Source organism: Apteryx mantelli, chromosome 26 (genome assembly GCF_036417845.1).
Source record: "Apteryx mantelli isolate bAptMan1 chromosome 26, bAptMan1.hap1, whole genome shotgun sequence".
Taxonomy (NCBI): Eukaryota; Metazoa; Chordata; class Aves; order Apterygiformes; family Apterygidae; genus Apteryx; species Apteryx mantelli.
Window position 1 is genome coordinate 6,982,922 of NC_090003.1, and position 12,039 is coordinate 6,994,960.

Genomic DNA, 12,039 nt, shown 5'->3' on the forward strand with positions numbered 1-12,039 from the left:
AAGGTTTTCAGTGGGTGGCCAGCCTCTGACTGCTTCCTGCTGGTTCATTTCAGTGCTGAATGGACTGGGGATGAAGAAACCTGCTGGGAACAGCTGAGCGCCAAAAGCTTTGCTGAGGCAAGACAGGCGTGTCTGACCCCCAACCCTCCTATTACTTGCTCCTGTGATTGATGCCCTATAATTACCTTAGGTATACGAGCCCAGTCGCAGACAGCTATAATGAGAGGGTCTGAAGAATCTGGAAAGGGCTTTTCTTCCTTGCTTGTTTGAAAGAGATGCTAGCAGCTTGGCAGGGATCTTGAAATCCCACTGGGAACTACCCCAAGGCGTTGTTTTTCCTAGTCTGTGGTAGCTTTGTGGGATTGTTTAGTGCAACTGTAACAAAGCAGCCTCCTACTGCTCCCCAGCCCCTTATTTTAATGCTCTGAGCCTAAGGCTGATAGAGTCATTTGGTCATGAAAGATAGGGTATCTTTCCCTACAGGTATTGGGGAAGGACCACAGCTCTTGTGGCCTTGCAGAACTGAGCCAAAGGCTGTGACTGGTTGCTTTTGCTAATACTAGGATTTAAGCCTTTTTGCTCCACCGTGGAGCTTTGTCCATACTTTATTTAGGGTCCTTATTGGAAATACTGGCAGAATTGCTCCAGGAACAAGTGTTTTCTTAAAACCTTTGTCCTGAGGAGATTAGTTTGCAAACAATATTCTTTGTGCTGCTTACAAGAGTAGAGCCTTGTACAAGAGACATTTGCATTTGTATGCATTTTATTGTCCTTATTTAAAGAAACACTGTGATTCCTACTCATTCTCACCCAGAAGTGAAATTTGCATATTCCTATCAAAAGGCAAACAGGAAATATAGTAAAAGGGGACAAACAGGAGAAAATTTGAACGTTCTTCTGGAGTGAGTATGAAAGAGTCTGATAGGATCAGTTATGATCGAACAGATCTTAGGAGTGCAATGAAAAAGTAGCTTGAGCTTCGCTTCAGGGTTTGTAACTATGCTGAAATAGCATCCTTGCATAGGCACTGCTAATAGAAGTGTTTTTGGCCCCACGGCAGCATTTCTGGAATGAGATGACCAGTATTCCCCTGAGCATCATCACATCCACACACAAGGGTTCTCCTACACCTGTAATCAACATAGCAATGATGAACACCTCTTCACCCTGCAGAGCTGGCCTTCAAGCTCGGTCTAGATCCTCAGCTCAGAGGTCCAGATGGTTCTGGCTGCTGTTCAGTGAGAAGGGACCAGGGAGCCTTTATTGTGGGGACAGAAAAGCAAGTAGTGTGGGTAGATTAGAGAGCTAGCCTGGCTCTGAGCAGAGGTTGTCACCGAATTTAGGAGTGCATGGTTCACCATCATCCTGATAGGAGCTGCTTTTTCTCTCCCTGCAGTCAGTGGATGGAAGGAGGAGATAAGGGGACAGAGGAGGAATTTTCACTGCTGTGTTGGAGAATTCAACAGCTCAAAAGTGTCATCCACAACCTGCCAGAGGCAGTTTTCGAGTGGGAAGTCATTGTCCACCAGGTTGACCAAGTAGTAGTTGTCATGGATGTACTGGATGATCATGCGAGAGGGTGACTCCTCTTCATAGAGCTTGGCCCATTGCTCAATCCACAGTGCAAAGGCTTCATCCTGCCAAGGGAAGAAAAAAAAAAAAAAAAAGGTGTTTGTAGGGGTGTAACACACGTTAGAGCTGTATTTTCATACTACCTCATTTAGGACAGTCAGTGTCATGTATGGCTGGCAAGCCTGTGGCTTGCTTCTTTTTATCTTGGTAAAAAAGCCAAGAGCTGAGCAGGGAGCCTCCTGCTTTTCACAATCAGTGGAAAGTGCCCTGAACACAGTTGAAAGGAGGTACTGTTGCAGTAAAATGGCTCAATACTGCCTCTGTGTGTGTGAGAGGGGAGGGAGAGGTACAGCCCAGAGCTCTGGAGACTAGTACAGCGACCCGAGTAGCTCTCCAGCCTCCTCTTCCTGGGTCTTTAGTGTCTGTGAAAAGCTCTTGCTGGGACAAAGCTCTCCTGGGAAACGGGAAGAGCTGCATTTGGACCTTAGGCTAATATTCCCACCGTACTCAATTGTGAGAAGTGTTATAGACATGAGGGTACAAACAAATCAGACACTGAACTCCCTGGGCATGACAGCAATGTACCCAACAGGAGGGAGGACTCACCTTCCAGAAGAGGAAGCTTACAGGATCCACCACAGTGGGCTGGATGATCTCTCTGCCTGGGAAGATGCCCCAGGTGACAGCATTGGGTTGCAGATCAGGAGCATTGGTGATATTCTGGCCCTACAAAAGGAAGGAAATGCCTTCTGAAGCAGCTGCTGGAAAAGCAGGTATTGACTGTGCCAGTGCATTTATCCTCTCCTTGTTAAGAGATCAGACAGCTGCTGCAGGTCACAGCTGACTTGTTTCACTTTCCCTTCCCTTCAGATCCCACTGTGTTCCTGGGGATGTCTGAATCTTTGATATTTGCCTCTCCCTCAAGGTGGTGAAAGGAAAGTATCCCATAAACAGCAGCCTACCTTGACGTTGACAATGTGGTAGTTCACCCGCGACTCGTACTTCTTCAGCACTTTGAGCAGTGCCGTGACGATTTCACTGGAGGTGAAGAACTCTAGGTATGCCTGCAGGGGTGGGGAGGGGGGAGAGAGCAAGAGCCTTAACTCATGGCAGGGCTGGGACTTGTAGGAGCAACTATGAGAACAGTTCTGGAGACTGTGCTGTGTGGAAGCCAGGCAGCATAAGACACGTGTGCCTGTCCCCAGAAACAAATATTGCAGAGGTGGCTCAAGCACAGGGCAGAGCAAATTAGTAAGGGAGCTGGCAGGGTGAAATCAGGGAAGACAGAGGTAACAGCCCAGGAGCTGCAAGCTCCCTGTTTTGCACCCATGTAAGCAGACAGGCGGGGATATGCCCCAGGCAGTGTAACCACAACCGCTGTGCCTGGAAAGCAGCCCGTGCCAGGCAGACTGCTTGGAAGAGGCCTGAGCTTCACCTCTGTTCTACGTGGTATCCTCTGAAGAGCATCATGCTGAAGCAGCCTAGTCTGCTGGGAGGAGAAGCAAGGGGTCTCAGCTGGGCTCTCCCAGGCACCCCACCATTCCCAGCTCTCCTCTTTTGTTCACAGTCCTCTCTATGCTCACACAACCTAATTCTGTACTTGTTCCATTTACTGCTGCTCTGTGCTTGGCTGCTCTCAACAACTGCTTCCCCTCCCCGCCCATTTCCTGGCTTTTGTGTTAGATGATGGATTTCCCCTCACCTCCAGGGAATTTTTTTTGAAAATGTAACTGCATTTGCCATCTGCTGGTCTCATGGCTTTAGCAATTTGGATCCCTTTTGAACAAGGCTGCTTTGTTCCCTAGTCATAGCCTCTTGCCTGGCATTTACCTTGACAGAGGAGGTTCCTATCACTGCCCTTACCGGCTAGGCTCTGGCAGTGCTGGAGAGCAGCTCTGAGGAAGGCCTCAAAATGCATTGACAGTAAGAGGAAGGCGTGGGAGGTAAGACTGCTTGCAGGCCACAGGAGGAACCTGGCAACTTTCTGAACAGCACAACAGTAGTACTGTGTGGTGGGAGCAATTGGTGGAGAACCCTGCCTTAGAGCAGGACAGATAGGGGAATTTCTAAATGCCCAGCTATTAGCATGAGAAGCTTGGTGGTACAGATACTTCATTGCTTCCCATTTTATCCAAAAACTGAGAGTGCTTCTAGCATCACTGAATGGGATCAGATGCATTGGGCAGGCATGTATTTGTATCCAAAAAACCCAAGGGGACTTCACAGCGAACAGTGTCTTACTACGTCGCTACTCAGAGAACCCCGTTTAGATGAAATGAATAACTTCATCACCCTGCTGTAGAAACGTGTTACCACCAATTACTTTGAGAGTAAAAAGAAGGAACTGTTTTGAAGTGGGAGAAAACAGATAGGGAAGTAAGCCACAGAGATGATATAGTCTGTCTCCAGTGACACCAGAGGAGCTTTTCCTTGTCTCAGCATGAAGGCATTAGGATAAGGAACTGGCGAAGTATCTGGGTGAAAGTCTAGGACCTCCCACCTAACAGAGACCAAACCGGGTACCTAGCCCAGAGGAATGCAGTACCTTTTGGAAGACATAACCCCCACTGGGCCCCCAGCCTACAATGGGGTCCGTGGATGGTTTGCCATTGATGTTTGGCTGGGAGTTGATGGTCAGGATTCCTCGTCTGTTGACCTTCTCCAGCTGCTCCTTCAGAAGGTTGGTCTCAGTAGCAAGAGGGTCATCATTCCAAGGCATACATGTAACCTGCCACAAGGAGAGAGGATGTCTCACAATGGATGCAATAACCCTTTGGTTAACAGGTGGATGTTGAAGGAACTCAGAGGTACCCTAACGCTGTCAAATACACCTGCCTCAGGAGACGGTTCCTAAGTTTGGTTCAAGGGGCAGGTTCTCCTCAACCCTGAGAGTGACTGCTGAAGCCTGTCACTGCTGGTTCTGCCATGCTGCAGCAGCCTCCTTTTTATGCTGAGTCCTAGTTCTGGCTGCTGGATTCCATATGGTAGGAGTATCCCACTATCTCAGCAATTTCTTTTGGATAGAGGGGAGTGCAAATCCTTGTTTAGAAGGACACGGTATTAACAGCAAGAGGAAGTAAGAGCTGTTGTCTGTGCCACGCTGACCTGCCCTTCCTGGGCCATCACTCACCCTGTGTCCGTTCTTGTTGGGCTCTCCAGTGATGTAACATGTGAACACTTCAAAGACGCTCTCTTCACTGGTCAGCTCTTCTCCCCACATTTTCAGGAGCTCCTCCCGGGGAGACTTGCTCTTCAAGTAGAAGAGATAATAGTCCTTCAGTTCCCCAAAGGCTGGGGAGGAGGAGTTACCCCTGTGAGGGGAGCAAACACAGGATTAACAGGACACTGAGGAGTAAGATGAGCTGATCTGGTGATGCAACACAACAGTCACCTGAAAGGGGGAGGAATATCCAGCACAATCCACCCACTGAGAGACCAAAAGCCTCAGCACTTTGGTGCTATTATCCTCATCTCACTCAACTCCAAGCAATTGGGAACCACTTCAATAAGAAGCCACCATTTCAGCCACACCCCAAGGTATGCTCAGGACACCTGCTAACTCCTGAGCCCAAAGCTGAAACCAACTGTGCAGCAGACTTTCATACAACACCTCTACCTCCCTGCCATTGCAGCCTGACAGCTTACCATCGACCATTGGGGAAATCATCCCACTCTTGAGTTCGATAGATGTAACTCTTTGGCCTAGAGGCCCAGAATATTGGCCGAACATCTTCAACTCTTCTCTTGGGGTGAGCACTGACTGCCCAGGGCAGAGGCCGCCTGCACAGGAAGAGCAGAAGTTAACAGAATTCCTCTGCTGACTTTCCACTGGAAGCTAGAAGCCCTCCTCCTGGAGAAATTGACCCGTAGGGAGAGTAAATAACAGGATCTGAAAACAATTAGACTTGTCAGGAAGGAGGACAGATAGCTCTTCATCCTTTATGGACAATCTTATCCCACCCACTTCCCTCACAGGATGCTCAGTGGGTGTCTGTTAAGTGGTTAACTGCAGGACTGATGCCCAAGATTAGATGAGGTGAAGGAAAGGCAATATGTGAAGCTGTTTCTAACAAACAAACAAGCAAACAAACAAACAAAAAATCCTAGCCAGCTGTTTTCCCTCTGCTACATCTTTCTGTGCTGAAGCCTGTGGACTAAGAGAGGACCTGTTCCCTGTATTGGCTGTAGAGCACCCTAGAAATCCACAGCGGGAGCTTACATAGCACTTAGCTAGTAAGAGAGGTGGCGACCGATTTCAAAAAAACACATTTCTTCCAAATGGCAGCTCTAAGAAAGGTTTAGGTTTTTTGAAGTTCCAGAGCAGACTACTTCTAAGCCACTTCATTAAAACAAATTCTTCCCTCAGCTGCCACCTCTGTCCTCCCAGCTTTTATGAGAGACCAGGAAGGTGCTAACAGAAGTAGCGGAGAAGTGCCAACCCATCCATTGCTTGTGCTTTCAGTGGATGGGATGTGTAAGAGAAACTAGCAGAAGCCAGCATATTCTGCTCACCTGGGGTCCTCTTTCCACATGCCTAGATGCTTAAGGACTTCAGTAGTGGCCACTTCCCGATTGAGAGTGTAAAAATGGAGCCCATGGACCATGCCACTATCCAACAGCTCCCGGCACATGGACACTGCCAGCTCCACCCCGTAATTCCGGATAGCTGCATCATTGTCCTTGATGGGTTCAATCACATCTTTGATTTCTTGAGGCACTTCCAGCTTGGAAAGCCTTACCAGCTGGCGCAGGGAGTGGTAACCCTGGATGAGGAGGCAGGAGATTTTCATTTTTCCAGGTCCTTTCTTGACATCCCAGTAACACAGGTACTTGATCTCAATATTATGGCAGGAGATTTGGAAGTAGGGCTCCTGGATTCTACTCCCAGACTCCTTCCCTAGGATGGTAATGCAGTCCTGCTCATGTCACTTCAGGTAATTTCTCCACATAACTTTATTCATTGCCTGACCCTGGCATGCTGACAGTGATGATACCAAAGCTGTAAATCCTTAGGCCTTACTGCCTTTTATATCCCTCTTTGCCATTTGGGCATAGAAAACCTTTTAAACTTGTTATTTTACCCCTAAGGGTTTAATTTGGCAAGCCACCTACAAATTTATCAGATGTTGAGCACCCACACTTCCCAGAAATTTGTGGAGGGTGTTCACAGACCTCTTTCAAGCCCTGATCCACCAACACAGCCTCCTAGGTCATTATTCGCTCTCCCAGCCAGAGTTATCAGATTTCACCTGTATAGGGAAGATGCCAGGGACAATGGGGCAGGTGATGCCAATGGCTTGACAATCCTTCATGAACTTGAGAAAGGTTTCTGATCGGAAGAAGAGCTGCGTGATGATGAAGTCTGCCCCAGCAAAGACTTTCTCCTTCAGGTGCCTCAGGTCTGCCTCGTAGCTTTCTGCTTCAGGATGACCCTTCGGGTAGCCTTTAGGGGGAGTGGGAAATGGGAAAAGCTAAACCAGGACAGGAGACACTAGAAATCAGCCAATCTGGGTGTGCTGTCACTTATAGCCCAGGCCCTGATGAGGGACTGCTGATTTCCCCACCTCAGACCCTGCCCCACACTCTGCAATGAAAGACATTTACCTGCCACACAGATGTCAAAGTAATCATCAAACTCATTGCGGATGTGCTTCACTAGATCAACAGCATAGTTGAATCCTTCTACCTCTTCCTCCCATTCCTCACCAACAGGGTCTGAGAAGAGAACAAATCCACAGCTCTCTCCAGCTGCTTGCTGGATTTGGATTAGTTAGTTCTGCAAAAGCCTCCCACTACCAAAAGGAAGAGAAAATGAAGCCTCAAGTTTGCAGTTTTACCCATGGACTGCTTGTCTCTACCCTTGAGCTGAAGGGACTGCTAACAAAGGGATCAGGTGAAATTCAGTCTTGACATTTGATTCCTGCAGTGGAAGGAGTCTCTAAATCATATTTCTCCATTTTACCCTGGAGTCAGTTGTAATACAACATGACCTCAGCCCTATGCCTCCTAAGTGCTCTAGGACAAAAGGATTCACCTCCACGCAATGCCATGATGTTCTTCAACCCCAGCCGCTTGGCCTTCTGCAGATGCCCTGTGATCTCGTCCTTGGTCTGGTTGCAGCATGTCATGTGGAGGATGGTCTCCAGGCCACAGTAGTTGACTGCAGTGCTGGCAATGATCATGGAAGATGTCTCCTTGTCAGACCCTGGGTCACCTGCAGGGTGCCATGTCACATCAATGAAGAGGGGACCGCCTGCTCCCATGCGATCAAACCTGTGGATTTTAGAGCTGTATTAATCTACCAGGTAGCCAGCTCCCCTCTCTATGCCTGGGATATCTTGCTCACTGCCAAACTGCTAGCACCAGGCAGAGGGAGCTTGGATGACAGCAGCAGAAGAGACAAACTGTTAAATTATGAGTTTAGCAAGTGGCCAATGTAATAAGAAGAGCTGGCATTTAAGACTGTGTGAGGAAGAGCTGAAAATCTTTTTTGGAAGAAGAGGCAACTTAATTCTTCTCTGTAGAATAAACTTCCTCCCAGCACCTCTTATCAGACTGGTGAGTCTTCTGATAGAGAGCAATGCAAGTCCCATGCCTTTTGAGAGAGGAAACTATGCTGGAACCCCCTGTTCCCAGCTTTATACTGGGAAAAAGGAACTCTTGGCTGTAGAGGCCATGGCTAGGGAAAGATGGACCAGATCTCTGTTTTTTTTCCCAAGTGTGCCTAACAGAAGAGACAAGTTCTCCCCTAACTTGTCTACCTCCTGCTCTGGACTGGAACAGGCCCTTCTGTTTGAGGTAAACCCAGCACTGACATATAGCAGTTACAAGAATTGTGAAACTCTGCATTCTCCTCCAAGTGGGGACATGGTGACTCCTGGGGCTCCCCACTAGGCCCCAGGACAACTTTTGGCTCTGTTGAGAGCTGTCACCTTTCATTCAGCATGTAGATGGGGACATCTATCTCAGAGGCTAAAACTATAGTCTTCAGTAATATAGAGGCACAAATCACAGTGGCTGGATGACCCTGAAAGCAAGTGGGATTCTCTGTTCTAGGGACATAGGCACATGGACCATCAAGTAATATTTTCTGCTTCTAATGGACACTTTTCTGCTCTGTTGTCCCCCAGCACTCTGCTTCAGCCACAGAGCACAGCAGTAAGGTTGCTCAGTCTTCCCAGAGCATGGGAGAGGGGATACAGTCTGGCCTCCTTGGAAACCCCACCATGACACTTAACTCTTCAGGGCTTCCAAGAAAAACAAGTTACCTGGTGTCCATTACCCTTCTCAGGAGGAAAGCAGAGCCCCATTACCTGCTTCGTCACCTGGAAGGGGAGACAGAGCACGGGCCTGAGCCTGCCTCATTAGCTACTCCCCAGCCCTCCACCAAAGGCATTTCATCTCTCCCCTCTCCCACCCTGCAGCCCTCACCTGGAGGTGAGATTGACAGCACCACTGGCTGTGCGTGGAGGGAAGAACTCCAAAGAGAACCACTTGTCTCCAGAGTCCTGCCGTCGGCGCATCTTCTCCCGCAGTCGCTCATGACGTTCGGCATCGAGGACAGGGGTGGAGCAGCGTGAACTGTCCTTGGAGCTCTCACTCCCACTACTGCTGCCACCATCAGACTTGGAGCTGGAGCTGGCACTGCAGGTATGTTGAGTCTCATTGACCATGGTGAACTCTCTGGTGGACAGAAACAGGAGCACAGTGGGTATGAGAGAGAACACAGATCTTACCAAGGAGCAGTAAGTGCTGGGGTGGGCAGCATATGACTGCAGGTAAAAGGGAAGGGAAGTCTGTGCCAAGACCACCATTAAAAACAAAAAACAAAAAAAAACCCCATGCAGTTTCTTTTGCCAGGGCTCACTACAAGCTGCAGTGGGGAATCTGGCTAGAAACAAAATAAAGAAGGGTGTGTTTAGATAGCATTAGCAGAAATAACACAGCAGATGGCTTCATGCCACCTTGATACAGCTCTTCTGTGGCCGCTGGGTCAAATTTGGCTCTCAGAACAGTCAGGTCAACATCACTTTGGCCCTAAGCCGACTACAACTTAGCAAACCATGATGGCCATTTGAATCAGGTGAGGGCCTCTTTGATCTTGTGGCCTTGGACCGGACATGCCAGCAATTTGTGTTAGAGCAGCTGCCTCTTGGACATGATCATGTGCCATCTGCACAGTTTCCCTTCTGTTTATTCCCAAAAGGCAGTGTTTCTTTACAGTGTAGACAGGAGGGCAAGTGCTGATGGGGTAGGCACACGAGAATGCACAGACTATTGATTGGTCAGAAAAAAAGGAAAGAATTCCCTCTGGGTCAGGCTACTCTGACAAGTGCCAGGCTGCTCTAGTCCTCTCTGCTTTGTTCTCGCTGGCATCAACCAGTTGCATTTCTAAACCTTAGTTTTCCTCCACGAGATATACCATCTCCACAGACTTTTGTTCCCTGAGCCATCTGCTCCACACACTCAGCTCTTTCCCCCACCACACATGCTGTGCTTGTTCCCTTCCTCACCAATTGCACCTGCTTTGAAACAAGTTCAGCAGAAAGTCTCTCAGCTGACCCAGCAAGGTGTCCATATGGGCAAATTGTTCCTGGAAGGACAAACTACCAACCTCATGTAACCATGGATCAGCATGTCTCCTGCAGAGCTGGGAAGAGGAACACACCTGGACCATCCCCTTTTCCCTGCCTTGTTGTAACATGATCAGCTGTGCTTGTTTGGCTTTACAGATGGGGAAACAGCACTGCACAGCAAGTCAGAGGCACAAGTGGGTCTAGGTTGCACAACTCTGCTTAGCTTTCTGGGCCACAACTGCATTGCTAGATGTCCTCTCCCCAGACTGCTTTACTCTATGCCTTGAAAATTAGGCAGTGATTATAGACAATTAGAGAAGAGCTGCTGTGAAGTTTATCTGCGTTATTTACTTACCTATCTGCCAAAACTTACAATCAGTAATGGGAAGGAAGGAGCAAGTTGGCTGAACACAACATAACATTGGCACCTGTTTTGGAGGAAATGGTTGCACAAGCTACTGCACTCATGGCACACTGTCCTTGTCATAAACTTTGTGGGTTTAGGTCAGCCAAGCAGACTTTGAGCTCTTCTTCCACTGTTACAGTGAAGTTGTCAATCAACCAAAAAATAAAACTTGGGGAGAAAGTCTGCTTTTACCACCTGGGGATCTCTCCAGCAGGCAGATTTGAGAAAGGAGTGCAGGGCTTCTGGTGCCAAGAGAAACAGGGAGTCTCAGATCTCTTGTGTACCAACATAGCAGGCCATGATAAACTCAGCAACACAGACCTATTGACAATTGGAGCAAAAGCAACCAAGTGCACAGTAAAAGCACTGACCAAGCTCTCATCACAGACACCTCACAGATCTGCAGGCAGAAGCTTACAGGTCTTGCAAAGAGAAAAGAGTTTGTCTAAACAGCAAAAGCAACGGCAAAATAAGACAATCTTAAACACTAAGCAGCTCCTTTGGGTCAATTCATGCTCCTCAGTGAGCCATGTCCCCACCACACTGCAAAGCTCAGAGCAGAGATCCTTGGCCCAGCGCATTGATGCTGGTCTGCACGGTGTGCCTGTTGTATTTACGTGATGCTGGCAGGACCTATTTATTTAGCTTTGAGGTGTCTCCACTGCTGGACCAGAGCTGACGCCTGAGAAGGCAATGCAGAGGTCTGCGTCCTCCCAAGCTTGATTTTGCCCCCTGCCCCAAGCTAAACTCAGCTGCATGTCTGCCAGGGACTTGGCCAGGGCCTTGCTGTCGTGGGCCACAGCATCAGGCTAACGGGCTCTACAGGGCAGAGCTGTCTCCCCTGTCCTGCAGGAGCAGGCCAGGACCCCGTGCCTGCATCTGCTTCCTTGCCTGCAGGGTGACTACCAGGACAGATGGGTGGACGCAGTGCGCACGGCCGGCCAAGGGGAAGTCCACGGGAAGGGCCCGGCAGGGGCGAAGGGGGATGCGGCGGCGGCGGGAGCGCGGCTGGCCCGGGGGCCCTGGGACGGAGGGAGAAGTGCCTTTCCCTCCGGCCGCCTCGCCTGCAGCCGAACCGCACCTTCACCTCGGGTGACCCCCGTGGGAGCGCGGCTCGGCCCGGTCGGACAGGGCTGCCTCTTCCCGAAGGAGCCGTCGGGCCGGCCGGGCCCGCTCCGGCGTGACAGCGGGAGCCGCCCCCGCCCTGCCGGGCATCCCGGCGCGGCGCCGCGGCGGCAGGAAGGGATCGGGGATCGGGGATCGGGGCCCTCCCCCCCCGTCCTCCCGCCCCCCCCGCGGCGCGCTCACCTGCCGCGGCGCTAGGCGCTGCCCGTGGCCGGCCGCCCCATGCCGCGGCCGCCTTAAGCCCTGCCGCGGGGGCCGGCTCGCGTGCTCCGCCCGCACTTTCCCTTTCCCGACATGGCGGCGCGGCCTCAGCTCCCCCCGCGCGTCACCGCGGGGGGCGGGGTCGGGAGTGCCACCTAG

The 12,039-nt window shown here is 50.1% G+C and overlaps 1 protein-coding gene across 2 annotated transcripts; it reads right to left on the minus strand.

Moving 5' to 3' along the window:
- Positions 1-739: 739 nt before the first annotated feature.
- On the minus strand, positions 740-11,999 carry MTHFR (methylenetetrahydrofolate reductase). Of its 2 annotated transcripts, none has more exons than XM_067311007.1 (12): positions 11,863-11,999; positions 9,004-9,255; positions 7,607-7,845; positions 7,177-7,287; positions 6,822-7,015; positions 6,085-6,335; positions 5,218-5,352; positions 4,703-4,883; positions 4,118-4,300; positions 2,535-2,636; positions 2,179-2,298; positions 740-1,637 (listed from the first exon to the last, which is right to left on the minus strand). In XM_067311007.1, exons 2-12 carry the CDS (start codon positions 9,243-9,245, stop codon positions 1,440-1,442), a joined length of 1,956 nt encoding a protein of 651 aa, XP_067167108.1. In that variant the 5' UTR covers positions 9,246-9,255; positions 11,863-11,999; the 3' UTR covers positions 740-1,439. The 2 variants fall into 2 exon arrangements, with proteins under 2 accessions (XP_067167108.1, XP_013795473.1); XM_013940019.2 differs by lacking the exon at positions 11,863-11,999 and adding an exon at positions 8,841-8,897 and having other exon boundaries at positions 9,004-9,086.
- Between the last annotated feature and the right edge of the window lie 40 nt (positions 12,000-12,039).

Coding starts and splice junctions, on each gene's coding strand:
- MTHFR (XM_067311007.1), bottom strand. CDS start 9,245: ATGGTCAATGAGACTCAACATACCTGCAGTGCCAGCTCCAGCTCCAAG. Junction 7,846..9,003: donor GCTGTCAATCTCACCTCCAG/GTGAGGGCTGCA, acceptor TAAAATCCACAG/GTTTGATCGCATGGGAGCAG. Junction 1,638..2,178: donor TAAGCTTCCTCTTCTGGAAG/GTGAGTCCTCCC, acceptor TTCCCTTGGCAG/GATGAAGCCTTTGCACTGTG.